The following is a 17,649-nucleotide window of genomic DNA, read 5'->3' on the forward strand; positions in this document are numbered from 1 at the left end:
TCCCAGCACTTTGGGAGGCCAAGGTGGATCACCTGAGGTCAGGAGTTCGAGAACAGCCTGACCAACATGGAGAAACTCCGTCTCTACTAAAAATACAAAATTAGCTGGGTGTGGTAGTGCATGCCTGTAATCCCAGCTACTCGGGAGGCTGAGGGAGGAGAATCACTTGAACCCGGGAGGCGAAGGTTGCAGTGAGCCAAGATCATGTCATTGCACTCCAGCCTGGGCAACAAGAGCGAAACTCCATCTCAAAAAAAAAAAAAAAAGTAAATTGTGGAAGTCGTTTTGTTTTGTTTTGTTTTGTTTTTTAAAGGATTCAACTCATTATAACCTACCAAAACATTAAAGAAAAACCTTTTAAGTGTTGGACTTCAAATGTTAAAGATGCTTTAACAGAATTCATTAACTTCCATTGCACTGTTTTAACTACTATATTTTAAGGCCCAATCTCTCTTGCTTACAAGTAATGTTCTGAGAACAAGAAACTGAAACACTTAACATGTTTTACCCAATGAAGAAAATGGCATTTAAAATTTCCAAGTAAATACAATACTATATAGATATTAAACACTGTGTTTATTAACAGCATTTAATAATACAGGAAAATTCTCAGGTGGTAATGTTAAATGAAAAAAGCAGGATATAAAATTTTACATACAAATGTGATCTCATTATCCTAAAAATTACACATGGAAATAAGAACAAACTATATAAAATGTAAACACTGACTGTCTCTAGGTGGTGAGATTATGGGCTATTTTAATTTTATTCTTTAGACTTTTATGTATTTTCTGCAATGATCATGTATTACTTTCACAATCAGAAAAAGGTAAACATTAAACAAATTAGAAAAACAAAGACTCCACCAAAAATTACAAGTAGAAATTGATGAGGTTTGCAACTGCAAAAACCGTTTTACTACTCAAGTTTTTCATCTATAAGCAATGAAAACACATGAAGATAGAACATATTTTAAAGTGTGTGCATGTGTGTGTGCATGTGCGAGCACAGAGCTGCCAGCTGGGGCACAGCCTCAGCTGAGAGATTCCTGAGGCACCAGGTCACCTGATTCTAGGGCCTGCTAGTCTCCACTGGGCAGCTGGGGAGGGGCAGCAAGGCCTCCAGTTACAAGGCCACCTGCTTCCTCATTGCCTAAGAGGGCCCCAGGCTCTGCACACAACCCTGCCTCCTGCTGGTTAACAGGACTGGCTTGTTGCTGCTCCAGCAAACGATCTGAGGAAACCCCAGAGCCCACAAACCATCTGTGACCCAGACTGGTTCTTACTGAATCCTGTGGGTTCTCAGAACACTGTACTCCACCACAGAAAAACCAATCTGACAGCAAAGCCAGGCCGCCTCCTCCTAACCCCTCCCTCCCCATGTTTGTTTTAGCTGGGTGAAAGTAACTCTGATTAACATCATTTACATGAACAACTTACCACTTACATCTAATGACCATATGGCACAATAATGATCATGCACATTGTTAAGCATGTGCCAGATTAATTGTGTTGTTCATTGTACTTGATTACCATGGCAATCTGCACTGTAATCAGGGTGCATTCATCTTCCATGACTATTTCAAGGTCATCCATTTAAACAGTTTAAAAATAATAGAATGCCTCAGGGCAGTAATCTTGGGCAATAAGGTCTATTTCTAAAGCCAGATGTCAGCGTTTAATTATAACAGTAATAATAAATTATGGCAGCTACATTTATCCAGAGTCTACCAGGTAAAGGCACGTTATGAGCCTAATGATATTTCATCCTCAATACAATCTTGTATCACTTTCCGTGTGTGTGTGTGTGTGTGTGTGTGTGTCTAACAGTTAACAGAGAGAATCCGAGCTGAGTGGGCAAAGGATTTTTAAGCAATGGAAGAGAGAAATGGAGACTAGACTCTCACAAAAGCTGACAAAGGAGGCAGAGTGTCAAGCTGTGTAAGGCAGGTCACAGGCAGTGAGTAAAGAGGAAGATGAGCAAAAGCTTTACCTCATCAGTTAGATGAGGATGTCAGATACAATACAGATAGCAACACCTTAACATCTTAATAAGATAAACAACTAGTTCACACCTAGTCAGTCTGTACACCACCTGTTCAGCACATTTATAATTATGTAGAATTGTTTCTACGTCGGGTAACATAATCAGTTTCCCCCACTCCTTGTTTATTTTATATTAAGTGTATAGAAAGCTCTGTTTTCTAAGAATGGTATGTTAACAGATTTTTTTCAGCAGAGGATCAGGAATCAGATCTGAGTTCAAATTCTAGTTCCAATCCTTACTGACAGTGTGAGCAAGGGTAAGAAATGTAACCACTCTGTACCTCAGTTTTTTCATCTGTGAAGTGAATACACTACAGTTGACCTTAAACAACACAGATTTGAACTGCCTAGGTCCACTTACACATGGATTTTCTTCTGCTTCTGCCACTCCTAAGACAGCAAAATCAACCCCTTCTCTTCCTCCTCCTCAGCCTACTCAATGTGAAGACAATGAGGGTGAAGACCTTTATGATGACCCACTTCCATTTAATAAATAGTAAATCTATTCTTTTTTATAATTTTCTTCTCTGTAGCTCACTTTATTGTTAAGAATACAGTACATAATACAAAATGTGTGTTAATCAATGATTCATGTTATTGGTAAGGCTTCCAGTCAACAGTAGACTATTAGTATTAATAGTTAAGTTTGTCGGGGGGGAAATATATGTGGCTTTTTGACTGTTCTAAGGGTTGGTACTCCAACCCCTGTGTTGTTCAAGGGTCAAATGTAATTCCTGCCACATCGAATAGTTGAGAATTAAATGATAACCTGGGCACAGTGGCTCATGCCTATAATCCCAGCTACTCGAGAGGCTGAGGTGGGAGGATCATTTGAGCCCAGGAGTGATCTATCCTGGACAACACAGGGACACCCTATTGCTAAAAAATTAAAATAATACGAAGCATGCAATGAGATTAGCATAATGCCTGGCATTTGCTCAATAACTGTTACTATTGCATGCTAAATGGTATATTTATTTATAGATTTCAGTCATTTAAGACAAAAATGTTAAAGTTAAGTAAGTAAATGTAAATGCAAAATGCCTGAAAGGTTATGAAGGAAAGAGGGCTTGATTGTGGCCTTTAAGAATGTTGTACTTACCCATAAATACAAGAGATGTCAATAACCACATCTATCATATCGCAGCAGAGCTCGTAGGTTTGCATATCCACTGGAGTACTATCAGTTGCAATATAAATTTTACTGACCACATCAAATAGAAATGCCTTTTCAATTCCAGAATTCTGAAATTAAAAAAAAAAAGTTGCCTTAAAGCAACAGTCAACTTCCGACCATGTCATGACTACACAAAATTGAATGCCATTCTCAATGTAAAATACAAATGAGCAAAACTCAAGTTACTAAAAATTTAAATTGTATCATTTTATTACAATTTAAACTTCACTGTCATAAACTTCTTTATACTGGACTTGCATAAGAAATAAAAAGTAGAGGCCAGGCATGGTGGCTCATGCTTGTAATCCCAGCACTTTAGGAGGCCAAGGCAGGCAGATCACCTGAGGTCAAGAGTTTGAAACCAGCCTGACCAACAGGGAGAAACCTGTCTCTACTAAAGATACAAAATTAGCCGGGCGTGGTGGTGCATGCCTGTAATCCCAGCTACTTGGGAGGCTGAGGAGGGAGAATTGCTTGAACCCGGGAGGCGGAGGTTGCGGTGAGCCAAGATGGCTCCATTGCACTCCAGCCTGGGCAACAAGAGCAAAACTCCGTCTCAAAAAAAAAAGAATTTGAATGACCACAAATTATTTTAGGTAACCAAATTGAGCAATATTTCCTAACTCGTAGAGATACATACCTGCAATTAGGAAAAGGCCAAGTAAAAATACTTTTACTGACTGTAAATTTTCAAATAAGCTTAGAAACACTAAACAAACACACTCAAAATTGTGTAGTGACAGAGTAAACGTTGAGTACAACCAATAGGTCTGCCTCAGTTCAACTCAGCAGAGCCTACCTGGAGCTGGTGGTGTGTAGGGTTCATTCAGCACATCATTCACAGCATGTTAAACTTACAAAAAGCTATTCAACAGTCTGCGTCTTATCAATAAAGCCAAGTTTTATGTTCCCTGCCTCTGGTGGGGCTCTATTAATATTGAATGATTGCCTACAACTTGAATAAACACTCCAGTTATACCAGTGAAGTGCAGGAATGCATCTGAGTAGTTAAATTTTATTTTTATTTTTATTTTTAGAGACAAGTTCTCGCTCTGATGCCCAGGCTGGAGTGCAGTGGCGCAGTCGTGGCTCACTTCGGCCTCAAACTCCTGGGCTCAAGTACTCCTTCCACCACAGCCTCCCAGGTAGCTGGGACTACAGGCATGTGCTACCACACCTGGCTAGTTTTTACATTTTTTTTTGTATAGACAGGATCTCACTATGTTACCTAAACTGGTCCCAACCTCCTGGCCTCAAGCCATCGTAACGCCTCAACCTCCCAAACCGGGGCGTGAGCCATCAAGCTGGCCTGGGAGTTAAATTTTAAAGGAGCTAAAAGAACACGTAGGAGTAATCTTTAAAAGTAATACTTAAATGACCTCGAAATGCTATAGAAGCAATCGGAAATCAGATCTTTTTCACTCTTGCAATGTTATTTTCAAATTCTACAAGTGACTCAAACAGGAATATTATTTACTTACTGAGATAAAGATGTTCAGCAAATTCTCCAGAGTTGGGAGTTGTGGAATCAGTTTCTGAACCACTTTGCTAAAAGCTTCAAATATCGAATGATCATATATGCTTGTCAGATAAAAGCTGAAAGAGGAAACGGTATTTCATCATGTTTTCCCTTTGAATGAGGAACAGGCCGCTTAGGCTATGTCAAAACACCGGTAATCTGCCTTCTGTATCTATAGTCCTAACACATACAGTCCAGCCCCCTTCAGAATTTACAGTGACCTCGGTAAAAAACAAGCCATTCCTCCCCACCTCCCAAAAAGCCTGAGCTGTGCCTATTCTCATCTGCCGACTGGCAAGCTTACAACCGCAGCAATCTGTGTCCATCCCAGCTTCCTGACATTCTGCAAGACAATCCACGCCAGATCATCTTTACACAAGCCTCTGAGGTTGTCCCATTAGTAACTTATATTCTTGATATTGAAGCAACTATTTTTTTTTCCATTTCCCAATTTACAAAATGCATGTACTACCTCACCAAAAATGGCGGAAACATTGTTTTCCTTTGTGAGGATTCCTATTTGGATTGTTTTCAGACTACTCCCTTACTTATAATTATAGATAACACCTTTATCAAGAACTGTAAACTTTAGCATCAACTAACTATTAAAATTATATTCATGGGTTTTCTATAATGTGTTTCTCATGTGAGGGGAGAACCTTAGCTTTGACCATTTGTTAAAAAACAAAAAAACATCGCTTTCACTAAAGATTAGCATTAGCACATGCAGATTTGGCTTATTTTCCCCAATCCTATCCATCTACAGCACGAAATAGGGTAAAAAGAAGGCAAATTGTTGCCCATGCCAAGCCAATTATGGTGACTCCGAACCCCAAACTTGCTTTCTTCCATCCTTTATTGGGATCCTTAAGGGGTTTCTGTTCTCACCTGAGGTGAATTTTTTCTAATCCAGCATCCGCAAGGTCATCGTTTGCCCTCTGGTGAATATCTCTTTGGGTTTCAATTTTGTGGTCATCTGACAGACCATCCACTTTATGAATAAACACCTCGAAGTTGATGTCGGTATTCACTTTGTAGGCCCTGGTCACCGTGAGGTGGAGCCTGGCCAGGGCTTCCATGTAATCGTCCTAGGACCAAAGGCAACACCTGTGAGAGAAGGCCGCTTTGCTTCCTGCGCCTCCCACACACACACTCTTCACCTGGAAACCATGTGGCTGCAACCCCCCGAAATATGTTGGAAAGGTTCCCCTCAACAAGCTGGCTTCTTAGAATTCCAGTGTGAAAACTTAAGTTCTGTTAACAAAGAGAGGAAAAAGAAAGGCTAAAAAAATGCAGCTGATTTAGGCAGTTATGACTGAGGCTGATGACAGTCATAAAGATCAGAGTTGGCAGGGCGTGGTGGCTCATGCCTGTAATCCCAGAACTTTGGGAGGCCCAGGCAGGCGGATCATGAGGTCAGGAGATTGAGACCATCCTGGCTAACACGGTGAAACCCCTTCTCTACTAAAAATACAAAAAAATTAGCCGGGCGTGGTGGCATGCGCCTCTAGTCCCAGCTACTCAGGAGGCTGAGGCACGAGAATCGCTTGAACCCAGGAGGCAGAGATTGCAGTGAGCTGAGATCACACCATTGCACTCCAGCCTGGACGACAAAGTGAGACTCGGTCACAAAAAGAAAAAAAAAAAAGATCAGTGTTGCGGTTTCAGGAAGAGAAACGGACCCGACTCCACATAAGACCTTCCCCAGAATACTGTTCCTCCTAACTTTTCCAGTCTCTTGTGAACTGTGATGAACAATTAGAGACGGAGGCATGATACAGGCCACTGGGCAGGTGGGGAAGGAGCTGAGGAGCAATGTTAAGAACCACTGGTTCAGTGCAGAAGTCAGCAGACCACAGTCTGCAGGCCCTGTGCCTGTTTCTTAAAAGTAAGTGGTATTGGAACATGCTCATTTGCTTTCATATTGTCTAAGGCTGCTTTTGTGCCACAATGTTGAGTAAGTTTCCTCTAGAGAAACTCCTCAGAGACAGTACAGTCTCCAAAGCTTAAGATGTTTGCCATCTGGCCCTTTACAGAAAAAGGCCCCTGGTCTAGAAGAATTGCCCCAAACAATACTAACTTTTTTCTTCTTCACATGCCTATATAATGAACACCTGTGTATTCATCTCTGTTTAAGAAATAAAACATCTACACAAAAGCCCTTTGTGTTTCTCCTCATCCTCCCAACCCATACTATCCCTCTACCCCCTCATCCTCTAGAGACGACCACTATCCCAAGTTTAGTATTTATTCTCACTCATGTATACATTAATACAGACATATATATCCCCAAACATCACATAGAATTCATTTACATTGTTTAAAAATGGAAAGAAATATTCAGTTGTATGTATATTATAGTTTGCCTTTTTCATTCAACACTATGTCAGTGAGATTCACCTATGTTGAATGTTATGTGTAGTATGTAACTACAGTGCATTAGTTCCTTTTAATGGCTCTATAAAACTTCCTTTTATGGATGCTCTATAATTTATATTTGCCTGCTGATGGACATTAAATATTTCCATGTATATGTGATTACAATGATATATGTACAGTCTCATATACATGTGGCTTACTCTGAAGGGTGACTTGTCAAGTCATAGGTAGGAGTGCCTTGACTGTACCTGGAAGTGTGTAAACAGCATCTGATGCTTCAGACCCTCACCAACAATTGGTGGTGTCAGATCTCTTATTGCCAATTTGAAGGGTGTGAACAGGTCTTGTTTTTATGGCAAAAAAAAAAAAGGAAAGAGATCTGTAGGACAGAATCTAAATGCCTTCCCCCTCTGCCCCGCCACTTATGCCTCCAAACCTGGAAAAAACAGAAAGCCAATATAATTGGGGGTGTTTTCTGGCATTCTTCTGCTCCAAACATCAATAAAAATGTATCCCTAGTCTCTAGGTAAATCAAAAATTAATTATACAAATAGGAAACTATGAAGAGGGAAAAACCACAAATGGAGTCCTTCCCATCCTTCACACTCCACAGAGTTGTTTAGAATAAAGGACAAAAGCCGGGAGCAGTGGCTTGCCCCTATAATCCCACCTACTGGAGAGGACTGCTTGAGTTCAATACCAGCCTGAACAACACAGTGAGACCCCTATCTCTAGAAATATACATATATATATATATATATATAATTAACCAGGCTTGGTGGTGCGCACCTGTAGTCCCAGCTACTCGGAGGCTGAGGCAGGAGAATTCCTTGAACCCAGGAATTTGAGTTTACAATGAGCTATGATCGTGCCACTGCACTCCATCCTAGGTAACAGAGTGAGAGCCTGTCTGTAAAAATCAAATAAAATGAGGCCGGGTGCGGTGGCTCACACCTGTAATCCCAGCCCTTTGGGAGGCCAAGGCGGGCAGATCACGAGGTCAGGAGTTCGAGACCAGCCTGACCAACATGGTGAAACCCTGTCTCTACTAAAAAAATACAAAAATTAGCTGGGCATGGTGGCGCATGCCTGTAATCCCAGCTACTCAGGAGGCTGAGGCAGGAGAATTGCTTAAACCTGGGAGGCGGAGGTTGCAGTGAGCCAAGATCACGCCATTGCACTCCAGCCTGGGCAACAGAGCAAGACTCCGTCTCAAAAAAAAAAAAAAATTTAAATTAAATGAAAGGCAAATGTCAGATGCTGGGTCAGCAGATTAAGCATTAAAAACTAAAGGTATTACTGTATGGTTCCACATAGATGAAATTCTAGAAAAGGCAAGCTAAAGTGACAGCACTTCAGTGGTTGCCTGGGGCTGAGCATTTCAGGGCACCACCTGAGAAAGGGCACCAGGGAACCTTTGGGGTGGTGGAAATATTCTGTATCTTGAAGGAGGGGTGGTTACACGGTGTACACATTTGTCAAACCTGTTGAACTGTACACTTAAAATGAATGCATTTTATTGCATGTAAATTACACCTCAAGAAAAGTGTTATTGCTGTCTTTAACTGAGGAGGGGAGTTAAGGGAACATGTCTGTGAGCAAAACTACCCAATGTCAAGAGCGCATCACATCTCCAAAGATTGGAAATTGCTACTCTAACCTCCCTGCCAAGCATATAAAATGGTCTGATTACCAACTAACTGAAAAAGCAGCATGTAGCTACAAGGACTAAAAAAAAGAAAATACTCAGTTGGTTAGAACAGAGGGATTGCAGGTGATTTTTCCCATTGTTTATTACTTTCTTTGGCAAATAAAAATTAAGGTAAAATACAACGCATAGTTTATACTCTGAAATTAGATCTGGGGATTACGGGCAGGTCACAAGCACCAGCACAGGTCAAGAAGAAACACTCTTTTGGATCCACAGCCACACGTGCAATGGCTTCAGGAGACATGGTGCATTCTGTAGGCTGGGGAATGGGGCTGGGGTGTCACCACAGATCATGGGAACCACTCTTGCTTTCATTCTTTTTTATTTTATGACATTCTGTGAGGACATATTTACTCCTGGGGGATAAATTTATCTGGGAATCCTGTGACTGTAAGGAATTCATGAACAAAAAATAAAAATCTGAGGAGTGAGAACAAAATAGCACTGCTTAGAAATAAAGGAAAGGGGCCAGGCGTAGTGGCTCATGACTGTAATCCCAGCACTTTGGGAGGCTGAGGCGGGTGGATCATGAGGTCAAGAGATCAAGACCATCCTGGCCAACATTGTGAAATCCTGTCTCTACTAAAAATATAAAACTTAGCTGGGTGTGGTGGCTACTCAGGAAGCTGAGGCAGGAGAATCACTTGAACCCAGTTGGTGGGGATTGCAGTGAGCCAAGATCGCACCACTGCACTCCAGCCTGGTGACACAGTGAGACTCCATCTCAAAAAAAGAAAGAAAGAAAGAATGGAAAGGACACTCAAGTGCTGTGGAGACACTTCCCTAAAGTTTTGATTTTCCTGTCAGTGCTTCTAATCACATCCCATAAAGGTTCCTGCAAACATGATTTTTACACTCTGCTTCCAACAGAAAAGTATACTAGGTTTTGAAACTGCTTATTTAATTATTCCTTATTTTAAATAAATTACAGCATTCAACAATGCTTTTCCTACTGTTTATTTTTATGTGTGGTTTTTTGTCTCTTTTTGAGATAAGGTCTTGCTCTGTCACCCAGTTTGGAGTGCAGTGGCACAATCATAGCTCACTGCAGCCTCAAACTCCTGGGCCTAAGTGGTCCTCCCGCCTTGGCCTCCCAAAGTGTTCGGATTATAGACATGAGCCACTGTGCCCAGCCTTCTCTTTTTAAAAAGTATAACTTTAGGCCGGGCGCGGTGGCTCACGCCTATAATCCCAGCACTTTGGGAGGCTGAGGTGGGTGGATCACGAGGTCAAGAGATCGAGACCATCCTGGCTAGCATGGTGGAACCTCGTCTCTACTAAAAATCAAAAAATTAGCCGGGCATGGTGGCAGGCGCCTGCAGTCCCAGCTACTCGGGAGGCTGAGGCAGGAAAATGGCGTGAACCCAGGAGGCGGACTTGCAGTGAGCCGAGATCACGTCACTGCACTCCAGCCTAGGCGACAGAGCGAGACTCCATCTCAAAAAAAAAAAAAAGTATACCTTTAAAAAATGAACTTCTCAAACATTCCTATATTTTTCTCTGCCCCACAAAAAACACCCAAGAGAAGAGCCAAGGTTAGTAGCATGCATCTGTAGTCCCAGCTACCTGGGAGGTTGAAACAGGAGGATCACTTGAGCCCAGGACTTTGAGGCTGTAGTGGGTTATAATCACACTTGTGAATAGCCACTGCACTCCAGCCTGGGCAGCATAGTGAGACCTCGTCTGAGAAAGAAAAAAAAAAAACTTCAAGAAACAAAATAAAAATAAAAAACACATTTACCAACCTAAATTGAAGGTCTGCCTTCAATTTAAAAATAGGCAGATGTACCTATTTTAGCCACATTATAACCACATTAGAAACACCTAAAATAGATTACACTGTAAATTTGAATTCCCATAAATGCAAATTGCTATGTAAGCACAACGTGGTATTTAAGTAAGTACTTACTAATCCATTGTCTTGAAATGATGAGTCATCTGGTTGGAAATCTACTCACCCATGAGTAGGACTACTACAGCTACCCAGTTCAACAGCTACCCAGTTCAACAACTACAGAAACAGCTGCTGTGTGACTTAGGGAGAAAAATGGAGCTTAGAAGAGAGAGATGAGCATGACAACCCTGGAGCCTCCCCTTCCCTACAGCAGCGTGCACACACCCCATCCACACCCCCTGAGCTCTAAGCTCCCTAATTTATGGTGCTGGCAGACCTGAGACAGTAAGGCAGGGGATACTGCCAAGACCACAGATGGGCCAGAAAACAGGTCAGTACAAGTGGGACAGTCAGGAAAGCAGCTGCTGACAGCAGGCCCTGGACGTGGTGCAGCTAACACACGCGTTTCTGGGTAGACCCATGGGAAGAGAGTAAACTGCTGATCACAGATCAGGCATTGGATTTGAAGTCTCCCTCCTCCACACCCCTACCAAAAAGGAAAGGAAGAACCCTTCTAACCATTGGCCATGCTCCCACAGCCATACACGTACACAAATGCAGCCACTTGGAACTGAGAGGCTTAGTTGAAAATTTTGTTATTATTATTAAACAGGCACCTAGTTCCTGAATGAACTTAACGATCCTCTCAGGCATGGGGAGCCTACTCAGAGGATGGTTCTCGAGCATGGGCTCAGAATGATATTATCGGGAATAGTCTTTGTAACACTTCAGCCCTAACAGCTCTGGTGCTCCTACAAGGGCCGGGTGTGCTTAGCGGGGCAATGCACACCCGCAGCTGGCCAACCTGTCTCACTGTGGGTCCACAGTTGCAGGAAAAGGGCACAACCTGAACCTCAGAGTTGGTTCAGCGCATGCCAAGAAGGGCTGATGCCATTTATGTGCCCCCAGCTGCAAAAGGGAGCCCTTGGGGAGAGCCTTCAGGCTGGGCCATATGTCATGGGCATTTTCTAAGAGCCCCAGACATGGATAGTTTGGAAAGCACCAATGCCCCTATCCTGCTGCACCTCCCCTTCCTAAAATGTATCTGCCTGACACGCACCTGTGGTCCTGCTGTCTCCCTTTGCCTCCCCTTTACACCAACTACAGTAGAAAAGCCCCAGGATATTAAAAACCCAGATTGCCAAGGAGCCAATGCGGAATGCTAGAAAAGAACCTGATACTGGGAATGGGGCTCTTCAAAGCATAGGAAACGGGTTCCCAATTCTTTGCTTCCAACAAAGTGAAAGGAGAACCTACTCCAGAAGCCTGTTGTTAAACTACTAAAAATAATTTTTCATGGTAGAAAACTTGGTAATTTAGGGGATATAACTTGGAAGGAATCTGAATAGCAGGATGAATGCTAGAATAAAACTCACCTCATATCCACCTACTTACTTATGTGAATAAAGTTTCTCAGTGCTTATAACTATATAAACAAAAAACAAAAATAGAACTGATGCCAAATATTGTCTTATTCAAGCATGGATACATGAAGTGGAAAAAATATCAAATATCCATCTTCTTAAGAGGGATATTTATCTCAAATTTTACTTTTTATATGTAATAATCATCTATAAAATACATAATGTAATTATATTATCTTAAGCAATAATTATAATAATTTGTTTCAGAAGAAAAATTTTCACACCTAGAACTTTATATTCATAGGAAATAATAAACAGTTTAAAATGTAAATTTATATACATGTTTTTGTTGAAGAGAACCTGTGATCTTTTGTAGATGTTGACCAACGGTACCATAGTGGGCATGACATATTTGGCCTGAATGGGCCCCTCCATCAGGTATGATTTGCTGAAGTGTCAACTGTTCCCTAATGCTCAATGGTTTGATTGTTGGTCACGGCTGGAGCCTTTTATCTTTGGCAAAGTCTGAGAGCCCTGACCAAGAAACACTTGTTTGGTAGAAAGGCCTATTCCAGAGTTTAAAAACCAAACCAAAAACATGGGGTGGGGTGGAGGGGACCGGCCAGGCCATCATACCCCTGACACTCTGAGCTTTACCTGGGAGTCAATGACAAATATCAGTGCTCCTGTTCCCCGGAAGATCATCTCATAGTCAAACGTAGGGTCAAAAAAGTCAATCTGTCCTGGGAAGTCCCAAATCTGAAAATTGACAAAGGAGCTGTTGGAAACATCTTCTCGGCATATCTTATTAGTGCTCTCCAAGAACAGTGTTTCGTTGGGAGACATTTTGTGAAAGACAACTTTCTGAATAGACGACTTGCCGCTTCTCCTCAGGCCCATGAGCAGGATTCTCGGCTTCACTTCAGTGCTGAAGGGGTCACTGAAGTCCAGAACTGGAGAAACCACAAAATGAGAATGAAGGTGAGACGCTTTCACAGCGGTTAATTAGAGGAGTTTCACTTCCACCTCAAATGTGATTTATGATTCACAGATGATGCCACTCTTCCAAAGAGCGTGCTAACTGCATCCCTCCACTTAAACCCCAAGTCTTGCTGACTTCACAGCCTTAACACTTAACCGCTGGTCTATACTTCCCACCAGGCAAAGGGGACAGCTTTTGCTAAGTGCAAAACACTCAACAATACAGTCTCGCCACTTCTCACACCATCCCAGGGACCAGACACCAATATAATGCCACATCACAAGCAGGGACTCAGGAGCGAGAAGAGAGATTTATTTCCTGGAGCAGAATCCAGGTCTGAGCATTCAGGAGCCATATTGTTCTCTGAGAAGCCATCACTAAAGAGATGCTTGTTGACGTGAGTTATGCCTCTCTCAGTCACCCTCCTCTGGCTGGTACTCTCCCAAGCCACGAAGGCCTGGAAAATGGGCCTCGGACTAGACGTCGCAGGTTTAGACTGTGTTACACAGCAGATGCAAAGTTTGTGAGAGGCAGACATCTCTCATGCCCACCCTGGCTCAGGGCCCCCATCCAGTAAGGTAGCTACTAGCCAAATACAGCTATTTAAATTAAAATTGATTAAAATTAGAAATTCAAATCCTCCTCCTATGAGGTTTCTAGAGAAGCCAAATTCATAGACACAGAATGTTTTCAGGGGTTGGGGGAAAAGAGGAATGGGGAGTTCTGTGTTTAATGGGTATGTAGTTTCAGGTGGGGGAATATGAGAAAATTCTGGAGATGGTTGGTGGTGAGGGGCGCATAACAGTCACATTGTTATGCGCCCCTCACCGCCAAAAATGGTTAAAACTGTAAATGTTATGATGTTATATATATTTTATCACAATAAAAATTTGGGGGTTCCTCAGTTTCATCGTGGCAAGTACTCAACAGCCACATCCAGCAAGTGGCTAATGTATTGGACAGCACAGACACAAAACAGCAGTCCCCAGCCTTTTTGGCACCTGAGACCAGTTTTGTGGAAAACAGTTTTTCCAGGGACCAGTGGGGTGGTGGGGTGGTTTCAGGATGATTCAAGAAGGTTACATTTATTATGCACTTTATTTCTATTATTATTGCATTGTCCTACATAATGAAATAACTCTCACCATAATGTAGAATCAACGGGAACCCTGAGCTTGTTTTCCTGCAACTAGACAGTCCCATGTGGGGGTGATGGGAGACAATGACAGATCATCAGGCACTGGATTCTCACAAGGAGCGTGCAACCTAAATCCCCCACATGTGCAGTTCACAACAGGGTTTGCACTCCTATGAGAATCTAATGCCACTGCTGATCTGACAGGATGCAGAGCTCAGGCAGTAATGCGAGCAACGGGGAGTGGCTGTAAATACAGACGAAGCTTCGCTTGCTCCCCCACTGCTCACCTTCTGCCATGCAGCGCAGTTCCTAACAGGCCACAGACTGGTACGGGTCTGTGGCCCAGGGTTTGGGGATCCCTGACATAGAACATTCTTATCCTCACAGAAAGTTCTAGAGGCCAGCACTACACCAGTCCCTGGTAACAAAAATTCAATCTTAAAATCCTTTGCTAAGGGTCCTAGAGGGATTAGGCATTACTGGGTAAAAGTAGGAGTTGGTGGGCTGGGTGTGGTGGCTCACACCTGTAATCCCAGCACTTTGGGAGGCCAAGGCAGGCGGATCACGAGGTCAGCAGATCAAGACCACCCTGGCTAACACAGTGAAATTCCATCTCTACTAAAAATACAAAAAAATTAGCCGGGCGTGGTGGCGGGCGCCTGTAGTCCCAGCTACTCTGGAGGCTGAGGCAGGAGAATGGTGTGAACCTGGGAGGCGGAGCTTGCAGTGGGCTGAGATCATGCCACTGCACTCCAGCCTGGGTGACTGTGCAAGACTCCATCTCAAAAAAAAAAAAAAAAAGAAGAAGTTGGTGTAACAGCTCAAAACCCTGTAGGGCTCTCTCTTTCCTTTGTTCTTGAAACATACAGTATTAATTCCACAATGTTCTTTAGTCCTAGAAAACCACTTAATTGGTAAGCAGCCTTCCTAATTGACCAAGAGCGTGTACATTTCACAGAAGTAAAGGAAGTATAGACCAGTGGTTCAGTGTTAGGCTCTGAAGTCAGCAAGACTTGGGGTTTAAACTATCAGACCTTGAAAAAGATACTTAACTTTTGAGACTCAATTTCAAAATCTACAAAATGGACTTGATAATGAAAATAAACATCTCATAGGGCTGTTATAATAAATGAAATCAAGGACCTAAAACAACTATTAAAACTAAGACTCATTCAGCAAATGGTGCTGGGCCAACTGTATATCCACATGCAAAAGAATGAATTTAGACCCTTACGTCATACCATATACAAAAATTAACTCAAATGGATCAAACATCTAAGTTGAAGAGCTAAAACTATAAAACTCTTAAATCAAAATGTTTTATTTAAGAAGGAAACATAGGTGTAAATCTTGGCAACCTTGCATTAGGCAATGGTTTCTTAGCTATCCCAGCAAAAGCACAAGCAACAACAGAAAAAAAATGGATAAACTGGACTTCATCAAAAATTTTAAAAGTAAAAAGACAACACAGAGAATGGGAGGAAACATTTGCAAATCATACACCTGATAAGAGTCTAGTATCCAGAGTATATAAAGAACGCTTAGGCTGGGCGCGGTGGCTCATGCTTGTAATCCCAGCACTTTGGGAGGCCGAGGCGGGCGGATCACGAGGTCAGGAGATCGAGACCACGGTGAAACTCCGTCTCCACTAAAAATACAAAAAAATTAGCCAGGCGTGGTGGCGGGCGCCTGTAGTCCCAGCTACTCGGAGAGGCTGAGGCAGGAGAATGGCGTGAACCCGGGAGGCGGAGCTTGCAGTGAGCCGAGATCGCGCCACTGCACTCCAGCCTGGGCGACAGAGCGAGACTCCGTCTCAAAAAAAAAAAGAATGCTTATAATTCAACAATAAATGACAACCCAATAAAAAATGAGCAAAGGATGTGAATAGACATTTCTCCAAAGAGACACTAAAGGCCAATATACATACGAAAAGGTGCTCCATGTCATTAGCCATCAGAGAAGTACAAGTAAAAACCATATTGAGATCCCACTTCACACCTACTAGGATGGCTATAATCAAAATGATGGATAATAACCTGTGTTGGTGAAGATGTAGAGAAACTGGAACCTTCATATTGCCACTGGTGGGAAAACAAAATGGTGCACTTTGGAAAACAGTTTGGCAGTTCCTCAAACATAGGCTGGGCATGGTGGCTCGCACCTGTAATCTCAGCATTGTGAGAGGTCGAGGCAGGCAGATCACTTGAGGTCAGGAGTTTGAGACCAGCCTGGCCAACATGGTGAAACCCCATCTCTACTAAAAATACAAAAATTAGCCAGACATGGTGGCGGGCACCTGTAATCCCAGCTACTTGGGAGGCTGAGGCAGAAGAATCGCTTGAACCTGGGAGGCAGCAGTTGCAGTGAACTGAGATGGTGCCCCTGCACTCCAGCCTGAGCAACAGAGTGACACTCTGTCTTAAAAAAAAGATCAAACATATAGTCACCATATGACCTAGTAATTGCACTCCTCCAAATATACTAAAAAAATTGAAATCATATATCCAGGCAAAAACTTCTACACGAATGTTCACAGCAGTATTATTCACAATAGCCCAAAAGTAGAAACTGCTCAACACCCATCAACCCATGAATGGATGAAAAGAATGCGGTACAATGGAATATAGGCTGGGAATGGTGGCTCGTGTCTATAATCCCAGTACTTTGGGAGGCTGAGGCAGGAGGGCTGCTTGAGGCCAGGAGTTCAAGATCAGCCTGGGCAGCATAGTAAGACCCCATCTCTACAAAAACTTTGAAAATTAGCTGGGTATGGCAGCATGCATCTGTAATTCCAGCTACTTAGGGGACCAAGGTGGGAGGATCCCTTGAGCCCAGTGGCTCAAGGCTGCCGTGAGCCACGATTGTGCCACTGCACTCCAGTTTGGGTGACAGAGTGAGACCCTGTCTCAAAAAAAAAAAAAATACAATGGAATATTATTCAGCCATAAAAAAGGAATAAAGTACCAATTCATGCTACAATATGGATGAACACTGAAAATAATAACACTAAGTGAGAGAACAGACACAAAATGTTTCCTATTGTATGATTCTATTTACATGAAATGTTCAGAATGGACAGATCCATAGAGACAAAAAGTAGTTACTGGTTGCCAGTGGCTAGAGAGAAGGGAAAATAGAGAGTGACTGTTAACTGGTATGTAGTTTCTTTGGAGTGATAAAAATGTTCTGGAATTTGCCAGGCATGGTAGCTCACACCTGTAATCATAGCACTTTGGGAGGCCAAGGCAGGTGGACTGCTTGAGCTCAGGAGTTTGAGACCAGCCTGGGCAACATGTCAAAACCCCATCTCTACAACAACAAAAAAAAATGCTAAAAATTAGCCAGGTGTGGTGGCACGCACCTGTAGTCCCAGCTACTCTAAGAGCTGAGGCAGGAGGATCCCTTGAGCCCAGGAGGCTGAGGCTGCAGTGAGCTGAGAT

At 42.7% G+C, this 17,649-nt stretch overlaps 1 protein-coding gene across 1 annotated transcript in view; it reads right to left on the minus strand.

Annotated features, from left to right (window-relative positions):
* The window catches only part of RRAGD (Ras related GTP binding D), a 50,616-nt gene that overhangs the window by 6,630 nt on the left and 26,337 nt on the right, over nt 1-17,649 (minus strand). The window contains exons 2-5 of the mRNA XM_032155268.2: nt 12,747-13,042; nt 5,630-5,829; nt 4,704-4,818; nt 3,148-3,290 (exon numbers count right to left, since the gene is read on the minus strand). Of these exons, the coding sequence (XP_032011159.1) occupies nt 3,148-3,290; nt 4,704-4,818; nt 5,630-5,829; nt 12,747-13,042 (754 nt within the window). The remainder of the gene's footprint in view (nt 1-3,147; nt 3,291-4,703; nt 4,819-5,629; nt 5,830-12,746; nt 13,043-17,649) is intronic.

Source organism: Hylobates moloch, unplaced genomic scaffold, assembly GCF_009828535.3.
Source record: "Hylobates moloch isolate HMO894 unplaced genomic scaffold, HMol_V3 SCAFFOLD_2, whole genome shotgun sequence".
Classification (NCBI taxonomy): domain Eukaryota; kingdom Metazoa; phylum Chordata; class Mammalia; order Primates; family Hylobatidae; genus Hylobates; species Hylobates moloch.